This window comes from Eptesicus fuscus, chromosome 5 (genome assembly GCF_027574615.1).
Source record: "Eptesicus fuscus isolate TK198812 chromosome 5, DD_ASM_mEF_20220401, whole genome shotgun sequence".
Classification (NCBI taxonomy): domain Eukaryota; kingdom Metazoa; phylum Chordata; class Mammalia; order Chiroptera; family Vespertilionidae; genus Eptesicus; species Eptesicus fuscus.
In genome coordinates, this window is record NC_072477.1 from 62913348 (window position 1) to 62931062 (window position 17715).

General features: G+C 40.4%; 1 protein-coding gene and 1 long non-coding RNA gene across 6 annotated transcripts in view; one reads left to right on the forward strand and one right to left on the reverse strand.

The window, feature by feature from the left end:
• Positions 1-57: 57 nt before the first annotated feature.
• On the forward strand, positions 58-11261 carry LOC129149157 (uncharacterized). Its single transcript, XR_008556135.1, has 4 exons — positions 58-213; positions 5247-5368; positions 5538-5730; positions 10922-11261. It is a non-coding gene; the product is annotated as an uncharacterized LOC129149157 (long non-coding RNA).
• Positions 11262-12003: 742 nt separating this feature from the next.
• CTDSPL2 (CTD small phosphatase like 2) overlaps positions 12004-17715 on the reverse strand; it is a 103012-nt gene continuing 97300 nt past the window's right edge. For all 5 annotated transcript variants that reach the window (XM_008143079.3, XM_054716284.1, XM_054716283.1 and 2 more), the window contains one exon: positions 12004-16876. In XM_008143079.3, the coding sequence (XP_008141301.1) occupies positions 16811-16876 (66 nt within the window). In that variant the 3' untranslated portion in view covers positions 12004-16810. The remainder of the gene's footprint in view (positions 16877-17715) is intronic.

Here is a 17715-nt window from a genome sequence, read left to right on the forward strand (position 1 = left end):
GGGACCGTGGCTGACTGGACGCCCGGGCCCAGGCCCCGCCCCCTCTGGCGGCGGCGACACGCGCGCGGGCGGGAAGGAGGCGTGGGACGTGGCTGGCGGAGCCGCGGAGAGCTCGGGAGGGCGTGGCGGAGCATTCAGTGCCCAACGACGCGGGGCGAGAGAGAGGAAGCGGCGTGGAGACCGCCACGCCAGCCGGGGCCCCGTGGAAGAAACGTGAGTGCAGGAAAGTTAGCAGGGCTGTCTCTTGCCTGGCCCTTGCTGGCCCTCGCCACCCTTCCCTGCCTCTCCCACCCCCGCCCCGACCGGTCGTTCCCTTTGATCGCCGCTGGTGGCAGGTGGCGGACACCAAGGAGACCCCCACGCTCGGAACCGGGCTCTGAACGCCATGTCCGCCTGTGGGGACGGGGACGGTGGACGGGCCTCCCCAGCCCCCGGACGGGCCTCCCCAGCGGTGCGCTGGGCGAGGGGCCCTGGGTCTGGAAGCCGGCGCGCCCGGGAAGGAGCGAGTGCAGAGGGCGGGGTCCCTGGCAGCCTTCCCAGCCTGGGTGCTCGGACTCGGCTCCTGGCACGTCTGCCTCGCGGTAGTCACGAAGGGATCGAAGAGAACACCGGTGCTCGAGGATTTTCCCTTCCTGTGAGCCGCTTGAGGCCAGTACAGGACTCATTCTCTCGCAGAATAACCTCGAAACTCGGTCTGCGCTAGGCATAAACTCTAGCCTTGTCCTCAAGGTCCGCACAATCAAGTAGCTAAGATAGACACGTAAATAAATTTTGACTCAGTGTGATGACTGAAACAAAAAGCAGCATTGTGAGGTTAATATAAAAAGCAGCATTGTGAGGTTAATATAATATAATATAATATAATATAATATAATATAGAAACATTAACCGTGGGGGGAGTTGGGAGGATGCGTGAGATTAGCGCGGCGGAAACTGGAGTTGGAAAGACCAAGTGAGATTTGCTCAGGTGCATTTCTGGTAGAAAGAACACAAGTGGTGCATGACCTGACTGAGTGGTGAAATTGGAGATAAACGCAACAGGTAAACTGTTCATAATAAAGGGCTTCGGATAGGCTACGCTGCCTTCTGACCTGTGGATCACTGGGCTCCACTGCAGTGTTTTTAAAAGCGAACAGTTGGAGATATTTTATTTTGTTTTCGCTGTTTTCTTAATTTATTTTTGAATATGTAGCACACAGGCTTGGTGCATCATTCAGGTTATAAAAGGGAATGTACAATTATCAGCCATTCTGTTCTTTCTAGTGGTAACTATTGTTTCCCGTTTCTTGTGTGCCTTTTCAGAGAGTATACAGATACACATTTTATAAAGGTGATCTCTTTCAAGAGATAGTCCAGTTACTCAAAGTTTGTTCCTAATCCAGCAGCAACACCTGGGGAGCTTGTTAGAAATGCAGAATCTCAGGCCATCCCAGACCTAATGGCATCGGACAGAATCTGCCTTTTAACAAGATCCTCAGATGATTCTGCACATTAAAATGAGAGAGGCAGTGATACACAGACATCCATTTATAAAGATGTATTGGAAGGAGGCAAGACAGAAGAAGGCAAGGAAAGGCTGGAATGTAAGGTTCCCTAGAGCACAATCTATCTTTTATTCACAGTAGTTGTATCTCCAGCATTTGGCACAGTGTCTAATACGTAGTTAAATATTTTTTAACTAAGTGAGAATAACACAAGCCTAAAATAAGGCAATGGTAACAGAAGAAGGAACCAATCTGAGAAATATTTAAAGATTAAGATACACAGAATTTAATGGCTGTGATGGTTAATTTTTTGTTTCATCTTGGCTAGTCCATGGTACCTAGTTTTTAGTCAAACACTAGTCTGGTTTTGCTGTATTTGTTATATATTATTAACAAGTAGACTGAGTATAGCAGATTACCCTGCATAATATGGATGGTTCTCATCCAGTTAGTTGAAGGCCTTAAGAAAAGGAATTCCTGAGGAAAAAGGAATTCTGTCTCCAGACTGCTTTTGGACTCTGCAGCATCAGGTCTTCCCTGGGTCTCCAACCTGCTGGCCTGCCCTGCAGGTTTTAGACTAGCCAGCTCCAAAATATCATGAGCCATTCCTTAAAATAAATTTCTAAATAATACACACATCCTATTGGTCCTGTTTCTATGGATAATTCTGACTAATCCAGTGACTGATTGGATATGGAGTTGGTGGGAAAAGTAGTAGAAGATAATGCCTTTGGAGATGAAGTGAGTGGTAGTGACACCCAGCTATAGGTGCTCCAGTCAAAAACTGGAAACTATCCTTGCTTTCTTTCTCTCACCTCCTAAATTCAGTCCATCACCACGTTCTGTGATTTACTTTCAATATTAATCTTGAAGTCATTTAATTACCCCCATATGTCTTGCTACTGCCTTAATCCAAGCTTTCCCTAGACTCTTCTACTATGATATCCTCCAGCTTCACAATCCATTCACTGCATACAGTCAGTTTGCTTATGTAAAAATGTAAATCAGCCTGGCTGGTGTGGCTCAGCGGTTGAGTGTCAACCCAGAAACCAAGAAGTCACCTTTTCCGTTCCTTGTCTGGGCTCATGCCTGGATTTCGGGCGCAATCCTCAGTGTGGATGCATGTAGGAGGCAGCCAATCAAATTGATGTTTCTATCTCTCTATTCCTCTCTCTAAAAAGCAATAAAAGCATTTAAAAATACATATTTTTTTAGCCCGGCCGGTTTGACTCAGTGGATAGAGCATCGGCCTGTAGACCAAAGGGTCCTGGGTTCAATTCCCAGTCAAGGACACATGCCTTGGTTGCAGGCTCCTCCCAGGTCCGGGCCCTGGTCAGGGTGCTCACAGTGTGTTTTTCTCACATCGATGTTTCTCTCTGCCTTTCCCTCTCTCTTCCACTCTCTCTAAAAATCAATGGAAATATATTCTTGGGTGAAGATTAATATATATATATATGCATATATATATGTATATATATATATGTTATTAATTAAATATATTTTTATTGATATCAGAGAGGAAGGAAGAGATAGAAACATCAATGATGAGAGAGAATCATTGATCGGCTGCCTCCTGCATGCCCCACACTGGGATTCGAGCCCGCAACCGGGGCATGTGCCCTGACCGGGAGTCGAACCGTGACCTGTTTCATAGGTCGACACTCAACCACTGAGCTATGCCGGGCAGGCTAAACATTAAAAAAAAAAAAAAAAAAATGTAGCCCTGACCGGTTTGGCTCAGTGGATAGAGCGTCTGCCTGTGGACTGAAAGGTCCCAGGTTCGATTTCAGTCAAGGGCATGTACCTTGGTTGCGGGCACATCCCCAGTGAGGGGTGTGCAGGAGGCAGCTGATCGATGTTTCTCTCTCATTGATGTTTCTATCTATCTATCCCTCTCCCTTCCTCTCTGTAAAAAAATCAATAAAATATATTTTTAAAAATGTAAATCAGATCGTGATACCCCTTCTTCCCAGAAATCTCTTTAGTGTCTTCTTGGTTTGTTTGTTAATCCTCACCCAAGGATATTTTTCCATTGATTTTTAGAGAGAGTGGAGGTGGAGAGACAGACAGAAAAATCAATGTGAGAGAGACACATCGACATTTTGCCTCCCACATACACCCTGACAGGGTGGGGGTAGGGATTGAGCCTGCAACCCCAAGTACACGTGCCCTCGACCTTCAGTCCGCGGGCCGACTAATACTCTATTCACTGAGCCAAACTGGCTAGGGCATCTTCTTGTTTTTATTTTGTTTTTGTTTCTAAGTCTTTATTGTGGAAAGTATTACATATATCACCCCTTTTCCCCCATTGACCTCTTCCAGTCTCCCCCCTGCCCTAGGCCTTCACCACCTTATTGTCTATGCCCATGGGTTATGCATATATGCATACAACACTTTGGTTGATCTATTCCCAGCCCCCACTGCCTTCGTGTTTTTGTTTTGTTTGTTTAATAGTAAAATCCAATCCCTTACTGTGGCCTGCAAGGCCCTGCATAGACTGATTCCTACCTTCTACCAGCCTCTGTGCGCCATTGTCTCTCATTAACCTCATTGCTACTAGCCCTCTAAGGCTACTAAGGTTTTTCCTATTTTGGGACTTTCTGCTTACAATGCTCTTCCCACACCTCTTTGCATGATTGACTTTATTTCTCCTTCAAATGAAACTGTAAAGTTACCTTTGCAGAAAGGTCTTCCCTGATCTTTCTCCTGCAATAGGCCTCCCTGGTTACTCTTTCTCATTACTCTCTTTTGTCATAGCATTTATCACAATCTCTAATGACTTTATTTAATATCTGTTTGAAGCACAGGTATCTTGTCTGTGTTCTTTACTACTGTATTCCCACTGCCTGGCATATAGTAAATGCTCATTGTATTTGAAAATGACTATCTGGTGCCTGTCGTCACAGTAGGAATTAAATTAAGTTTGGCCACACAGATTGACATTCCTGTGGGACACCCAACTAAAAATGGCTAGTACATGTTTGGAACTATAGAAGCCTGGGTAGAGGATTAGGAGTTATATGATTATGGCAGTGGACAGAATAATGTGAAAGAGGCCACCTGAAGATAGGATAGATGAGAAGAAACCTTGAAGGACATCAACATTTAAGGAGCAACCAGAGGGAAAAGGTATGAAGAGGATAGAGTAAGATTTTAAAGAATTTATACCACTGTGGAATATAGTGTATTTGAAAATTCACTTGTTAGATGTGGGTTCTAGACATTCAGGTGACCAGATTATAGTGAACTGAATGAACACTGGACACTTCTGGTGAGAGGTGGGGAAGGCTCACAATGATTCTTCATTGTCTGGAAAGTGTCCCAGTACACAAGTATAAGTGGGTTCCCCAAAGCCACATTTGCTCCTTTACCATAGCTAATTTGGGAAGGGGGGTCAGAAACATTAACTGTGAAGTTAATGAAGCTCTAGCTCCAGGGTCTCTCATTGCATCAGGTCCTCATTTTTCAAGAAGGTCCTCCAAATTGTATATACTTCAAATGATATAAAATCTGGATCTGCCCCAGGTGGAATCCTCAAATTCTCTAGTAGCTAGTCTCCAAAGATGCCCTTCAGTGAACAGTATTCAAGTCTTTATGTGCCCCCCTCCTGAGTCTGGTCTAGTCCTATGAAGTGACACCCAATGCTAGGCCATAGCAAGCCTTGCAGCGTACACCTGTGCTTTTTGGAATGCCCACTCTGGTGGAAGATAGCTGCCATTTAAGAAGTCTTACTACCTTATGACAACCCTGTGCTGTTTCAAGATAACCATGTGGAGAGGCTGTTTAGGAAGAGAAATACTCAGCCAACCCCTGACTTCCAGCAGAGATGCCAGACATGGGAGTGAAGAAGCCATCTTGGACATCCATCCTGGTTGAGCCTTCAGGTGATTCCATCCCCAACTACCATTCCAATGCATCCACAGAAGACCCCAAGGGAGAGTTGCCTGGCTGAGCCCAGTCAACCCACAGTCTGTGAGAGAGAAGTTATCTTAAGCCTCTTAAATTTTGAGGCAAATTGTTATGTAGTAATAATGGAAAGATTCTCTTTCCCAGGGCTTTAGAACTTGAACGAGACTTTCACTACCTCGAAATTGGTGCCTGATGACAGCACCTGAAGGGAAGACCACAAACTCCTGATGAAGTGATGATTTCCCAGGTCACTTTACTGCCTCTTCTCTTGAGGCCCAGTTGTCCAGCTCTTCCTTACATGCCCAGTATCTTTCCAGTATTCCATTCTTGGCCTCAGGTAACAATTTTAAATACATTCTAGTAGTCTATTTCAGATAAACTTTGCTTTACTTAATTTTGGGTATAGCACATAGCAGACACTTAACTGTTGAATGACTACATGAATAAATTTCTATGTAGAATTGAGTTTTTCCCCAGGAAATACCAGCCTCTCAGGCCATTGTTTCTTTTCATGAAAAGTAGTTCCAAAGAAAATACAGCCGAGTTCCAAAGAAAGATGCATTTTTATTGTATTATTAGTAAGCTCACAACACTGTACAGTAATCTGAACTAGGAATCCTATCTAATAAAAGAGTAATATGCAAACTGACCGTACCTCCGCTACACCCACCAGCCAATCAGGAGCTAGTATGCAAATTAACCCAACCAAGATGGCTGCGGCCACAGAGAGAGCAGGAGGGAGGCTTGGGTTTCCCTGGCGATGGAGAAAGCCAAGCTTTCCGCATACCCTGGCCAGCTGAGGCCTCCACTCCAGGCTACAAAGTTTCAATTATAGAAGATAAATAAATGCCAACAAAAATGGCGGCAGCCACGGAGCTGGAGGGAGCAGGAGGCTAGGGTTGCCCCTGGTGATGGAGGAAGTCAAGCTTTCCGCACACCCTCGCCTGGCTTAGCCTCCGCTTAAGGTGACAAAGTTTCAATTATAGAAGATAAATAAATCCCAACAGAAATGGCTGCCGCCACAGAGGGAGCAGAAGGCGTGGCTCCGCTCCAGGCTACAAAGTTTCAATTGTAGAAGATAAATAAATCCCAGATACCAGGGCCTCCACTTGGGTCGCCGGGGGGCGTGGCCGGCCTGCAAACCACCAAAGGCCCCTCGCCCAGGCCGCCCCATGCCCCAAGGGAACCCCCACCCTGATCGAGGACACCCTTCAGGGCAAACTAGCTGGCCCCCACCCATGCACCAGGCCTCAATCCTATCTAATAAAAGAGTAATATACAGATTGACCATCACTCCAACACACAAGATGGCTGTCCCCATATGGTCAAAGATCCTGCCCCCATGTGGACACAAGATGGCCAGCAGTAAACAAATGAAATTGAAATATAACTTAAAAATTCGTGTCTTGTAAGTTTAGTGTGAACCAGTTCTGCTGAGTTTCATCAATTCTGGGGTGCACTTTAATGAAGTGCAGGGGAGGGAAGTTGGGAGGGACCAGGCCTATAAGGGAGGGCAGTTGTGGGCGATCAGGCCAGCAGGGGAGGGCAGTGGGAGGGACCAGGCCTTCAAGGGAGGGCAGTTGGGGGAGATCAAGCCTGCAGGGGAGGGCAGTTAGGGGTGACGAGGCCGGCAGAGGAGGGAAGTTGGGGGTGACCTGGCCTGCAGGGAAGGGCAGTTGGGGGGGACCCAGGCCTGCAGGGGAGAGCATTTGGTGGGGGGGGGGACCAGGCCCACAGGAGAGGGCAGTTAGGGGCAAACAGGCTGGCAGGGGAGTGGTTAGGGGGTGATCAGGCTGGCAGGCAGAAGAGGTTAGGGGCAATCAGGAAGGCAGGCAGGCGAGCAGTTGGGAGCCAGCAGTCCTGAATTGTGAGAGGGATGTCCGACTGCCCTCTTGGGGTCCCAGATTGGAGAGGGTGTAGGCTGGGCTGAGGGACATCCCCCCCACCCCGTGCACGAATTTCGTGCACCGGCCCTCTAATAAGTGACTAAGTAAATAAGTGACTAAGAGGATATGAGAACCAATCAACTCTCCCAAGGTAGTCTCAGGAAATCAAGACTGGATATTGCTGAAGTGGTAATATAGTCACCTGTATTAACTTGCCTAAAGATATTCTAAGACAGTGTATCTAAAAAAAAGTTAACAGAAAGAAAGTGAAATACAGAGAAAGTGAGGCCAAAGAACAAGATTTTTAGTGTCCAGGGAAAAGGGTAAGCTGACCAGACTTCTAGCAGCTATCTATTAGAGATTAGGGTATCCTATTGATATTAGCCATTATGTTAAGTGCCTGCTATGTGCTATACCCAAACTTTCTTTCTGGTTCTACCCTTCCCAATTGTGATTTAGTTTCCGAAGGAGGAAACTTGCCAACAGTAAACAAATGAAATTGAAATATAACTTAAAAATTCGTGTCTTGTAAGTTTAGTGTGAACCAGTTCTGCTGAGTTTCATCAATTCTGGTGTGCACTTTAATGAATCAATTTTCTGGACTTAACTATATATATAAAAGCCTAAGTGACTGAACGATTGAACAGCTGGTCGACTGGTTATTATGACAGGCACTGACCTCCAGGGGGAAGACGCTCAATGCAGGAGCTGCCCCCTGGTGGTCAGTGCACTTCCACAGCGAGAGTGCCACTCAGCTGACCCATGGGTGCCAGACACAGGGCTCATGGCTGGCCGCCACAGCCTGGAAACCTCAGCGGAGTGGCAGCGAGCTTACCAGGTGGTGGCATCGGCAGCAGATACAGTGGGGCCGGAATGAGCAGAAGCGGCAGGTGGCATTGGATTGCCAGTTTTGGCCCCATCCCCGCAGGTTAGGCTGGGGGACCCCATAGGTGCATGAATCCGTGCACTGGGCTTCTAGTAAATAGAAATCCAAACTTTGAAATGTGAGCATATTCACTTACTCATTCAACAGATAAATACTGAGTGCCTGCCCTCTACTTAGTACTATTGTAGGTTCTTGGGATATTAACTTTAAGGAATTAAACCATGTGTAATTGAAAATGAGGTGTAGGGGTTGGAGGTGCTATGGAAAAATACATGGGCTATGTGTATACAGCACTGATAAATTTTTGAAGCAGAAATTGAGAATTTATTCACAGTATGGTGCATGCTGTTTTTTGAAATGAGGAAGCAGGGAAACACTTGTCTAGGTCTGTGTGCTGGGGACTTCATTTAGTCCTTAAAACTAATATGTGGCCCTAGCCATTGTGGCTCAGTTGGTTAGGCATCTACCCGTTCACCGGAAGATTGCCAGTTTGATTCCCAGTCAGGGCACATCCTCGGGTTGTGGGCTCTATCCCCCATTGGGATGTTTCACTCTCATATTGATGTTTCTCTCTCTAAAAAAAAAAAAAAAAAATCAATTAAAAAATGAAATGTGTGATTCATATTAGTCTCTAGGTGAGCCCTATAATCGTACATAACCGTATTCCCATTTTACAGATGAGCAGAGTAATTGAACAGTGTATGTTGACAAATTAACATTAAAACCTCTGCCTTTAAGAATTTCATCATTAAAGCCACAGGATGGCAAATGGCAGCAAAAATGAAGAACTGCTCATGGCTCCTTTTTAAGAGAAAGTACTTTAAGCTCCAGACTAAAAATCTCATAAAGATGAAATAAGGCAAATAGAACCAGGTTAAAACTAATTTATAAAATACCCAAATCACTGAGTCATTACATATGTGAGAAGATTTATGATTTGGAAAAACAACTATGTAATTGAATGACTTTTTCCATTTTAAACCACCTTCCCCTAAAAGCTTACCCAAGAATCTTACAAGATATGAAATGCCAGCATGTGTCTCCATTAAACTCCTACACATTATTCCATACTTATTTTTATACAGTGCCATAAAATCCTAAAGTACCTTCCTATTCCTGTCAGTCAACCAGACAAGCCATGCTCTCCTTAGGACTTTAACCTTCTCCTGACCTCAAACTGTCCATTATGATGCTAGCACCCAATGCATTAGCCATTTGTTGTCTTGGAAAAAGGAATGCATGGTGTGAATTAGGTCAACTGCTACATCTTTTAACTGGTCTCCTATCCACCTACTCTATTGCCTAGGCAGCAGCCAAAGTGGTCTTTTAAGACAATTTTGATTATTAATTCCCTTGCTTGATTTTACCTCTTGCCCCTCAACCAAACCTGGCTTTACATTCTTTTCAATATTCTACAGTTCTTATATTTTGTTGTTGTTCATCTTCACCACAGGATATTTTTTCCATTTTTTTAGAGAGTGAAAGGGAGGGAGAGGAAAAGACCCATGTGAGACACACATGGATTGGTTACCTCCCAAATGCCCCAACCAGGGCCTAGCATAAAGCCTGCAACCCAGGTACATGTCCTTGACCAGAAATTGAACCCATGACCCTTCGATGTGTAGGCTAACACTCTAACCACTGAGCACACCGGCCAGGACTACAGTTCTCATCTTTTTAAAAAAATCTTTATTATTGTATTACATACGTCCCCTTTACAGTTCTCATCTTAAACAATACTTCAGCCAACCCAAGCCTGACTTCCAGACTAGATTGTTAGCACCCTCAAAGCTATTTTTCTTTCATGACTCCTTTCCCCACCACCACCCAGTCTCTACTACTAGACTGTAAGCTTGAGGGCAGTGTCAGGTTTGCTTTTTTCTGCCATTCTGTGTCTAACACATAGTAAGGCAGTGTTTTAAAATGATTTTCACTCTGATTAGGAAAGCTACTTTTACCTACCCTCAACAAATATTGTCATACTTCAAATCTAAAGCTCTAATTTGATTCATCCATTAAGACTTCTAACTTAGCAAATCCTATAAGCCTGCTACTCCAATTACTTACCAACTTCTCAAGCCAGTCAGTACTCACTCTTCAATTGCCCCATCACCCACTTCTTCCTGAACACTCAGCATGTTTTCATAAAAACATGTTAAGTCAAAGGTGACCTCTATCATCATCCAGTCTTCATTGAATGCTTTCTACTGCTCATGTCTTTTCTTTTTTTCCCCCCGACATGTGGCAGTACTGATTCTACTGCCCATTTCTGCCCCCAAGTTAGAGGGGGCAGAAATGGCCAGTGGAATCAGTGTTTATCTTTCACATACACTCGAGAGAACTAGCTCCTTTAAACATTTCCATTCCGGCAATTATTTATATATTGTTTTACAAGTTTCATCTTTGTAATTCTGAGAGTAGATCTTGATGCACCCATTTTACAGATGAACAAACTGAGGCTGAGCTGCTTTGTCCAAGTGGATGAGTTATTTCCAAAGGCCTACTGCAGTGACTCTCAAACCTGTCTGTATATTAAACTCCTTTGAGCTTATGGAAAATTGTTTTATGTTTCATCATAGCAGGGCTTGAGAGTGGGGGAAATGATGAGATGTTGGTCAAACATTAGACTTCAGTTGTATGTGGATCTAATGTTCTGGGGGTCTAATGTACACCATGGTGACTATCGTTAACAATACTGTATTGTACACTTTAAAGCTATACTAGATTTTATTTTTAAATGTTTTTATTGATTTTAGAGGGAGGATAGAAACATCAATGATGAAAATCATCAATCGGCTACCCCCTGCATACCCATTACCAGAGATCAAGCCCACAACCCAGTCATGTGTCCTGACCAGGAATAGAACTGTGACCTCCTGGTTGATGAGTCAACACTCAACCACTGAGCCACATGGACTGGACACTACTAGAGATTTTTAATGTTCTCATCATAACAACAAAAAAAGGTAATCACATGAGGTGAAGGATGTGTTAACTAAACTGGTAAACATTTCAAAATATATCCATACATCATTACATTTTATACCTTAAACTTACATTGTTATTATGTCATTTTTACTCAATAAAGCCGGAGACAAATATCAGATAGAAGGTGGGATCAGTGTTATTTTGCAGCTACATTGGCTCATTACTTAGCCCATTACATCAAGCATATACTTTTTAGCTTACCATAATCTGGTTCTTCCTTGCCATCTTATCTCACCTTTTTAAAATTAACGCCTTCTTTATTCAGGTTTTATTTTCCACAGTGTACAAGAAATTAAGAATGTCATTCCATTAAGTAGTAGCAGTTGAGACCTAGATTCTAATCCCAGCTCTGTGATCCTGGGAAGACACTCTTCTAGACATATTTCCTTATTTGTAAAATAAAGAGGCATTGTTAGAAAGTTGGAATTTCCTTCTAGTTTAAAAATTGGATTAAACTCTAGGGCTTAGTTTATAACAACTTTTACACTGAATTATTATATTCCTTTATAAGAACTTTGTTGGCTAAATTGATTTATAAACTTTAGAACACTTTGTATTTATGTACAGACATGCTTATACAAGAATGCCAAGGCCTTGGGAGCTAGCATATTGCAGTGAGACTTGATTTCAAGTCTCCCAGAACAGTTATGAGCTCTTGGGTCACAATCCTCAGTGAGCCTCAGTTACCTTATCTCTAACCTGCTCTGTGTTCCTACAGGACTGTCCTGTAGAGCATCAAAAGGGAAATGTGAAAAAATTGTGTACTTGTAAACCAAAAGAGCACTGTGCAAATTAAGTTGTTAGATATTAGTGTTTCTAATGGCTGATAAAATATCATCAAAGGAAAGTGTTTCCATAAAAGTTTTATTTATCCCCACAACAACCCTGTGAGGTAGGGTGATCAGGGCATTTGAAGATGAGAAAACTAAATCTACATTGCTTGTTCATGGCTATACTGCATAGTAAATATGTAGAAATTGAACTGAGATTTTTTAAATGTCCATGACTTTATATTGATTCACATGGAAAAAGGCAGAGAGAATATTAACTCCCCCCTACCTTAATGCCAAAAGGACAGTGCCTTGAAAAATCCCATTTCAAAAGATGAAAGTAGTATTTCATTGCTTATTTCTACAAAGATTTATAAAATAAAAAAATAGTGAAATATTTTACAATTTATATATAATGGTCTCATTCAGGGATATGTCCTTCAGCTGTGTATATATGATCAACTATTCCAAGTGCTAGGAATACAAACTCTTAAAATTATGAAAGAATGATAATGAGCAGTAGCTTCAATCTTCCTTATTATTCCTCCATGTATCTTGAATAAGTTCTGTGAAATCTGGTCCCAGTTTAAAATAAAAGGAAAAAGAAAAACTACCACAAAGATGTTCGGTAAACTTTTATTTTGTTGCCTACTCTCAAACCACTGTCACATTTAAAACAGTGATTTCCCAAACCTGGTTATTAGAATCATTTGGAGGGCTTAAAAAAGAAATACAGAACTCTCAGGCCCCACTATAGATCCAATGAGACAATTTTGCAGAGGTTAGGCCTCAGGAATCTATTTCCAAAGCTCAGAGTAATTCTAATGAACAGTCAGGTTTGGGAACTACTAATGTATTTTAAAATACTAACTAATATCAAAACCATAAGGTAAGTATAAACTTGTTGCTTTCTTATCCCCTTTAAAAAATTTCTCAAAACACATTATCCCAAGAACTCTTGCCTCTGGGCAAGTAATTTCAATTCAAGATACAGATAAACATTTTATAAAAATGTATCCTAGTGAGTGAGACTTGGATTCCAATAATTTAAGGAGCATTTAAATATAAGATACTGAGTTTTGTGGTTCTTATTCTGAATATTTAGAAATGTATTCCATACAGGTTCCTAGCAGGCTTTCAACTCAGGGGAAGACATGAAAAGTAATGACATAATCAAGCACATCAACACTGAAAAAATACTATACTTGAACATAGGTCATGAGAGGAATAAGAAAGTGAATGAATGACAACCTAAGGCCTTTTGGCCCATACATTTTTGTTCCCAGTCCACTCTTCCCCTATAAGGGGAAATAAAATAAACATTCTTTCCTAGTTGCTTGGCATAGTTATTCGATGGGTAACTATTAACTAACTTAATTTTAGATACACAAGATTAAAAGAGATAACAAATAAATATCTAGGAAGACAGAGAAATTAGGTCAGAAAACCTTAACTAGCTAATGATGTAGTATATAACACCACCATGTTAGTACAATAAATGAAGGCTTCAGTGTCCTTTACGTTTCAGCTTTATGTGATTGACACAGATGTGGAAAAGATCTGATCCTTATTATGAAGAATTCTGTGCTCGCTGTAAAGATTTGTAGGAATAATGAAATACTTTCTTCATTGATGAGATGAAGTCTCTGTTTTTCAGGTAAGTTGACTGAACAAAACAATGAAAAATGAACTTCTTTAGAAGGTTGAACGAAAGTAATATCTAGTTGAAAAAGTCATTGGCCAAAGAGAACTTTAAAAAAACACACCATTCTATGTTTAACCTTAAAAACAAAACGGAAAAACTAGAGAAATGGGGAAAAAAAAAGTACACATACATTTTCACGGACAGTTACAAGAAAATAGCCATTTATAGAAGTCACAATGCTTTCAACAAATTCTCCCCAAATTTTGGGAAACAAGATAAAGCCATCGGGTAAATAAATATACATACTAGCTAATATAAAACAATTTATGATTTTAAATTGTTATTAATTCTTTTAAGACCCAAGGAGAAATTTGGTGATATAAATCTTATTAGGGCTACATATATTACATGGAATTAAAAAACATAACTGATTAAAACATTCTAACAATAATACAAATATTTAAAAGAATGTCTTAAAAGTCAGACATCACTGGAAATATCACAATTATAATATGTACTTCAGAGTAATGTGTATATAGGTCACTTTTGCTGTGTCTTATCAGGTATCCATCTCTCCTGCATTTACTATAGTCAGTTTTTAAGAGTTTATGTTTACTGTGTGAACTGTAGGGGCTGGGCACATCTCAGGTTCATAAAATATACACCTCCGCTTAACCAATTGGAAGTGTTTAAGATAACATCTATAAACAGATAAAGAAAAGGGGTAATGAGACGGTAAAACATTAACGTGGAAGGAAGCTGGATAGTTGTCTCTATAAATTATTTAAAATTCTGTATTAAATTTAAAATGACTCAAGTCAGGTAATGAAAAATATATATATAAATTGGTCTCAAGAAATTTTCTCAGGCCACACAAAATTTCCCTTAGTTTATTTCTTTACAGAATCTTGTTATGCTTGATTCTTTTGTCAGTCTATTTTAGGGAACACTCCCTAGCATGGGACTGAAAACAGCTTTACTATTAATACAAGATGATTAAAGTGGGTGTTCATTTAAAGTGCCCACAGGCACAGTGGTATAGGTGCTTACATTTCCCTTCAAGTTATGGGAAAGCCCTTTGAGACTGTATTTACTTAATCAGAAAAGCTTTCAGCAATTATAATGCATGCTGAAAGTTTAGATCTTGTATAAGTTTGGATTTTGCTGTTTGAGCATAAAAAGGGAGCAAGGAGAAATGTAACTAGGTTCACAATTTTGAGCAAGAGCATATGTAAAGGTAACGTATGTACATTTTATTTCAAGAAAGACAGAAGACAAACAGCATAAAGATGCCCAGATGCCCTAAAGATAAATACATCTCAAAGAGTCTCATTAAAATGAATCTGTAGTATTTTTTCCTGCAAGCAAAATACCTTTCTTTAAATTAAAACAAAAACAAACAAAACAAAAAAACCAGTATTCTGAATTGCAAATGCTTCTGCTCTTTTTTGCAGAAAACCTGCCATGATTACTTAATGAATAAGGATTTTCCACAAAACAGGCTTGCTCTACATGCTAGATTTTTAAACAGTTCAGTGACACAATATGCTAACTACATACACAACAGATAATATAGTAAGAAAACACTCAACCTGATGAAAAGTTAAAATTTTCATTAATACACTGAAAATTGACATAACTCATGCCTTTAAAATCAAAAATACAAAAATTAAATGTTTTCCTAAAAAGATTTCCTTATTTTAAGGATTCATTTGAAAATGAAGCTGCATGTAATTTGTACAGTAAGTTGTACAAGTAAACAGGTAATATACATAAAAAATTAAGTGACATACTCCTCAATTATCAGTTGTCCACCTTTAATTTCCAATACTGTACTTTCTTAACAAGCATACAAAATATCAAACTTCTCTTTAGAAAAAGTGCCGTTCTTTGACATCCTTTACACAAAAACAGTCTGAGCCTGTGGCATGTTAATGCAGTTGAGAGGCAAAGCATACTAACCTTACAAATTCTACCTTCCATAAAAAGCCTCCCGAAAAGGAGATTACACGCCACTATAAAAATATCAACCTCTTGTGGTAGCTGCATTAGAGAACCAAGGCTTGAAGACTATTTTCATATAGTATAGAAAACCCACTATGAGAGCATATTAACTGCATTGGTGGCTTGGGAGTTTACTGTGCCACAGGATTATGCATAGCTACTGTAAGGTACCAAGACTGTTACACAGAGTTTTAAATTGATTGTAACCGAGAGCATAACAGAGGTACTACCAGCCCATGCAAAGTAATTAAAAATACCGAGTCACTGTGCTGAGTACTTCATTTCTGGAGGAAACCAAAGGCAGCAGTAACCAAATCAAGCCCAAAAGGTGACCAAACACATTCTCCTCAAAGATTGGTGAGCACAGTGAAGTCTGAGGTATACCTTTATCCATTAAATCTGTGTGCCATTGCAAGATATTACCATTTGGGAACACATGCCATCACAATGGTTTAAATCATTTGAATATTAGTCATTCATATATTCTTATCTACCCAGTCTCTTGATTTTTGAAAAGATTTCACCTACAGAATATTACAGAAACAAAATATAAATGCATGTCTTTCTAAATGAAACTTACATGGACTAAAAGTAGAGAATATTTTTAAACAAATATACAATATGCAGGCAGACAAAGCAGGAAAACGGCCATTCAAATGTATAATAAAAAACTAAAAACTGACTATTTCCAGAAAACTATGAAGCGCCTCAACTAAAAGGAATGCATAATGAAATTCTAATCTAATACAGGTCAAAAATGTAAAAAGGTTATAAACCTTAACAGGAAAATAAAACAACTTTTACTGGCCATTCCTGTTGAAATGAGAATCTTAAAGTAACAGAAAAGTGGCTACAAACCCACTTAGAGCACCAAACAGAGAGAAAATAAAAAGTCCATTTTCATCTCTGTTATTATCATAAAATCCTGTGTGACAACAGGTCAAACTGCTGGTGGCAGAAACAGAATTCTTTATAAACTGCAGATGTCCTGTACATAAAAAAATTTCACTGGAGTTGCACTAGTTCTAAAGACTCTTCTGTTTTAGCCTACCTACTGTATGTATTCAATCTGAGATAAAGTCTCTTTCTGTAACCCTTGATTATTATTGGGCACCAAAGATAAGAAAAGCAAGACGGGGTACAAAAATGCAAAATTTCAACAGTAATGGCAATGTTTTGTCTTAGTCCAAAAGGGTCCTGCATTCTCTCCCCCTTCATGATTTGACACGTCTTTGTACTTAATCTGGGGGCAGCAAATCATGCAAGCGAAATCTGTCTCTGATGTGAGGTCGAACATCTTCATTCTGTGTGGAGAAAGAGACATTTTAAAGGCCACGTAATTTCAAAAATATGATCCTCAGACCATTATGTACATTCTTACTTTGCAGAAAAACATATCACTAATTTTCCAACTCATTTTATTTGCCAAATATAAATGTACCACTCAGAAGCAGTTAACTTAGAATTAACCTTTTGCACTCGGATGTCGAGTGTGACTCGACACGGTTAGCATCGGTAGCAGCTCTTTTTATACTCTTTGAATGTATCAGTAATTTGAAATATAAAAAAATCCAAATAAATAAGTTTGTATGAAAAGAAACTCCAGTTTTTTATTCTACTGCCGCGCTTTGTAAAATCTGGGGTATTTAAAAAATTAAATCCCGAGTAGAATCAAGGAATCGAGAAAAAAGCAAGCGAGTGCAAAGGGTTAAATTAAGATGTAAAAAAAAACTGCCATCAATGTTTTAATTTTGTAAGAACAATTATGTAGTAAATGGCTCAACAAAAAGTTAGGTAAAAGCATTAAGCCATTGAATCCTATTTCATATATTAATTTAAAATTAATCCATGGATATAGGAAAAAAATTCGCAGAATAGTTTTAGTAGCATAAGCAATAATTCTACACCTATGAAAGCAAAATGAAACAGATTTAACAAAAGTAGTTAGTGATTGTAAGAGGAAGCCCAGTGAAATAAAAATAATCTTTAAACTTTTAAATACTTATAATTTTAATATAATTTATGGCCCAGTTGGTGTGGCTTAGTGGTTGAGCTTCACCATAAGAACCAGTAAGTCATGGTTCGATTCCCGGTCAGGACATATGCCCGGGTTGCGGGCTCGATCCCCAGTAGGGGGCGTGTA